This window comes from Pecten maximus, chromosome 10 (genome assembly GCF_902652985.1).
Source record: "Pecten maximus chromosome 10, xPecMax1.1, whole genome shotgun sequence".
Lineage (NCBI taxonomy): Eukaryota > Metazoa > Mollusca > Bivalvia > Pectinida > Pectinidae > Pecten > Pecten maximus.
This window is the reverse complement of record NC_047024.1, coordinates 40,894,062-40,897,542: the sequence shown is the minus strand read 5'-3', so window position 1 is coordinate 40,897,542 and position 3,481 is coordinate 40,894,062. Positions and strand designations below refer to the sequence as shown.

The following is a 3,481-nucleotide window of genomic DNA, read 5'->3' as shown; positions in this document are numbered from 1 at the left end:
TCAACAAAACTACAATTACATATCATTGCGTCTCTTCCTCATTGATCATCAAACCTAACAAAACATTCCAAAGACAGATAAAATTGTTTTATTGTATTTTGACAATAGATCAAACATCCCATTAGGCATTACAAAGAATTATTTAAATGAATTGTAATTACAATCGATTCGTTTGCTTCCCAAATTAAATGTTTTTAATGTTGATTCCTCCTATCTGATGTCTTCTATAGAGTTCGCTGGCTTCATATTTAAACGTCTGAAACATCTAAGCTTCTCTTCAATTGTCCTCACGTGTATGTATACATACCCAGTTTCATTTTATCTGGTCCGTTGCCACAAGACAGAATTGAACCCATCAACCTAACTAGTACTTACTTAACCAAGGGTAGTGATCTCCATAGCTAGGCTAATGGTGCCCAATTTTGGCAAGTTTCTAATTTCGTCGTATTAAAGAAGGTCGATGTCATTAAGTAACGGTGAATTCAAACGATCATTTTACGTAATTGAGCAATAACCACAAAACTGGGTCGAATTCGAGATTTAATCGTGAGCGGCATACTTTCGTTTTAAAATCAAGGGTATTTAATCACGTTTGAATAAAAATGGGGGGGGGGGGGGGGGGGGGGGGGGAAGTAACGTACTTTTTATCTTGGAAAATATTATTCAGCTCTACTGGCCAATCAAAAGCATCGTAACAATCAGTGACGTCATTATATTGTTACTTGTTTATAACTTTGCATACGAGCTAAATAATAATATAAACGGGATGAAAAAAATCCATATAGCACGTGATTTTGCTTGTCAGTGGTGAGATGTTATATTTTCAGTGAATGTGATGAGACATATTTTAATTAGATAAACAAGAGACCCAATTTTCAACTTAGCATCAACTGATGCTAATCATACTGTATATGTAATATGACGACTTGTTGAGCAATGACTTTGTAAATAAACAGATATAAGGTATTATCTCGATTTAATGCAATTCGTGTTTTTCTCTCTTGTCAATTCCTTTTTTTCATCTTATTCGTTGTATCGCCACACTCCTTAATACGATGGCAATGTATCGCATTTTACACTATAACGTCTCCAACCGTATTGCACTGGCTATTGTTTCATCACTGTTTGTACTTAAGGTTGATTTCTTTCTGGTAAATAACAGTTTTTGAGGAATGTTCATTTTAGTCAGTCTACAAAACACATAAGGCCCCGCAACACACATAGGCGTCATATAAAACAGCATTGTACTGAAAAAATTAGCACTGACGGAAATTAACAAACCTCGGGCATTCAGGAAATTTGTGGCGTAGTAAGGAATACAAAAAACCAAACTTGTAAAACCACAAATATAGAGGACCTTGAGATAAGTGTAATCCTCAAGGTGATTGTGAAGCCTTCCACTGTGGTACTTCATGGCCACTCCAATACCACACACAAGTATGACGATATATGGTATGACCATCGTGGTCCCAATGATGTACAACACTGATGAAAGCATGTGTGTATTGACGGCTGTGAAATCCAGAGAACATATCCCTATTCCTGAAACATAAAATCACTATATTAATATCTAAGGTTAAAATGATGTCTTTATAATTACTACTATAATTTCTATTTGAATCAGAAATCATTTATTTATCAAAATGTTATGAATGTTTTATGGCTTATCGAATTAGAACCTACAAAACTTGAAATGTAAATTCCACGCATTGAATAACTTTGATACTACATTCATTGCTGTAATAGATGACAACTGCCATTATTGGTATATCTTCTAACATCACATCAAATAAAAGTTCGTATATGTGAAGTAATGTTTGAATATATCATTTCTCGTCTTCTTTCTAGTGGTCAACGATCATATCACTGAACGTTTAATCACCGTGTATAGTATAACTTAAAACATGCATTTCGGTAATCACATTTCTTTAATTAAAATTTAGGTATTACATTTCAGTAAATACATTTCAATAATTACATTTCAGTAATTGCATTTTAGTTATTATATTTCAACAATTACATTTTAGTAATTACATTTTAGCAATTACATTTCAGCCATTACATTTGAATAATTAACATTTTAATTATTATATTTTACTTACCCTGAAAAGGAACATAAACCTCTCTGTATCGTGTGATGGCATCTATATTCATTTCTAGTTGTACAAAAAGTAAAATATCGATATTAGTAATGTTTTTAAAACTTGACATAACACTACTTGAAATATCTATTTTTAGCAATCCGTTTCTATGACCCCTCAACACCTCGTCTACTGCTTCCTTGTTATTTGCACGGAGTACGTACAAGATTTTTCCCACTTGGCAGCTTGAACTCGTTTTTCTGATACTTATATCGAACTTTGTCCCGATGTAAGATGACGTAATAGAGATCAAAAGGTCAAGGTTACTTTCGTCTTCGGTTCGTTTACTACACAGAAACTGTGCCGTCATTAGCTCTGCGGTGGTGTTGACAGGTAATATCTCGGGTACATAATAAAGTGTATCCAGTTGTGTTTTATTGTCGATTTCAGCCCATTCCGTCTGCAAACTTTCGGACGTGAATGACATCAAAATGGACATTTCACCTGTGAAACAGAAAAAATATATAGCTGTTAAGCTTAAAAGAAACCCAGATGTATTTTTCTGCCATTTTTGACGACTTTGAACAGTTCAAATTGTACAGCAATGAAATATTTATAAAAGAATGAATGCTGCCGTACTTTTACATGTTCAAAATTATATTTTTGTTTTTAACTCCAAGAAGAAAGCGTGCAAAACATAGTATATTTCTGCGGTGTATATATAGTATGCGTTATTTGATACTACACACGTGTAAAGTAACCAGGACGTCGTAAAAGAACAATGAAATTTGGAACTATATTTGTCTATATATAAACCTATAAAATATCAGGATTTATGCACGGTATCATCTCTTCCGTATCTGCTGTGTTATACTATGAAATATGATATCCAGTTTGTATATAATGTAAGGCGGACGTTGTATATGATGAGGCTTGTTAATGGGATATTAAGTTTACGCCACTGTTTTTGAGTTCCCATATTATATTATGTCTATAAATACAGGTTTATGGGGATATTTCTACACTTTGATGACAGGTAAAATCAAGTTCAAGGTTTTGTTATAAAAGCTTCTATGTTCACATAAAGTCTGCCAATGATAATGGGTCCATTTTCCTCGCTTTTACAATTTCTCTTTCGTATGAGATGGTAGCACGATACTCAACCAGGTAATGGTGTTCAGATCATCGTAAAATAGAGGTAGTTAGGATGACAGAAGAAGTAGGGATATACAGACAAAAGGATAGAATCTAAATATACTCGAATATGGAGCAAATACTTGATTTCAAAGAAGGCCTCACATCAGTTGCGTCATACGCATCCATTCTTTTGTTTACTGACAGACGCTTACCCCACGGAACACTTGGTCCTAATTCACTTGTATTGTTTCATGGGTTTCGTG

General features: G+C 33.9%; 1 protein-coding gene across 1 annotated transcript; it reads right to left on the bottom strand.

The window, feature by feature from the left end:
- Positions 1-626: 626 nt before the first annotated feature.
- Positions 627-2,584, bottom strand: LOC117336853. Its single transcript, XM_033897511.1, has 2 exons — positions 2,103-2,584; positions 627-1,542 (listed from the first exon to the last, which is right to left on the bottom strand). Exons 1-2 carry the CDS (start codon positions 2,578-2,580, stop codon positions 1,079-1,081), a joined length of 942 nt encoding a protein of 313 aa, XP_033753402.1. The 5' UTR covers positions 2,581-2,584; the 3' UTR covers positions 627-1,078.
- Positions 2,585-3,481: the final 897 nt, after the last annotated feature.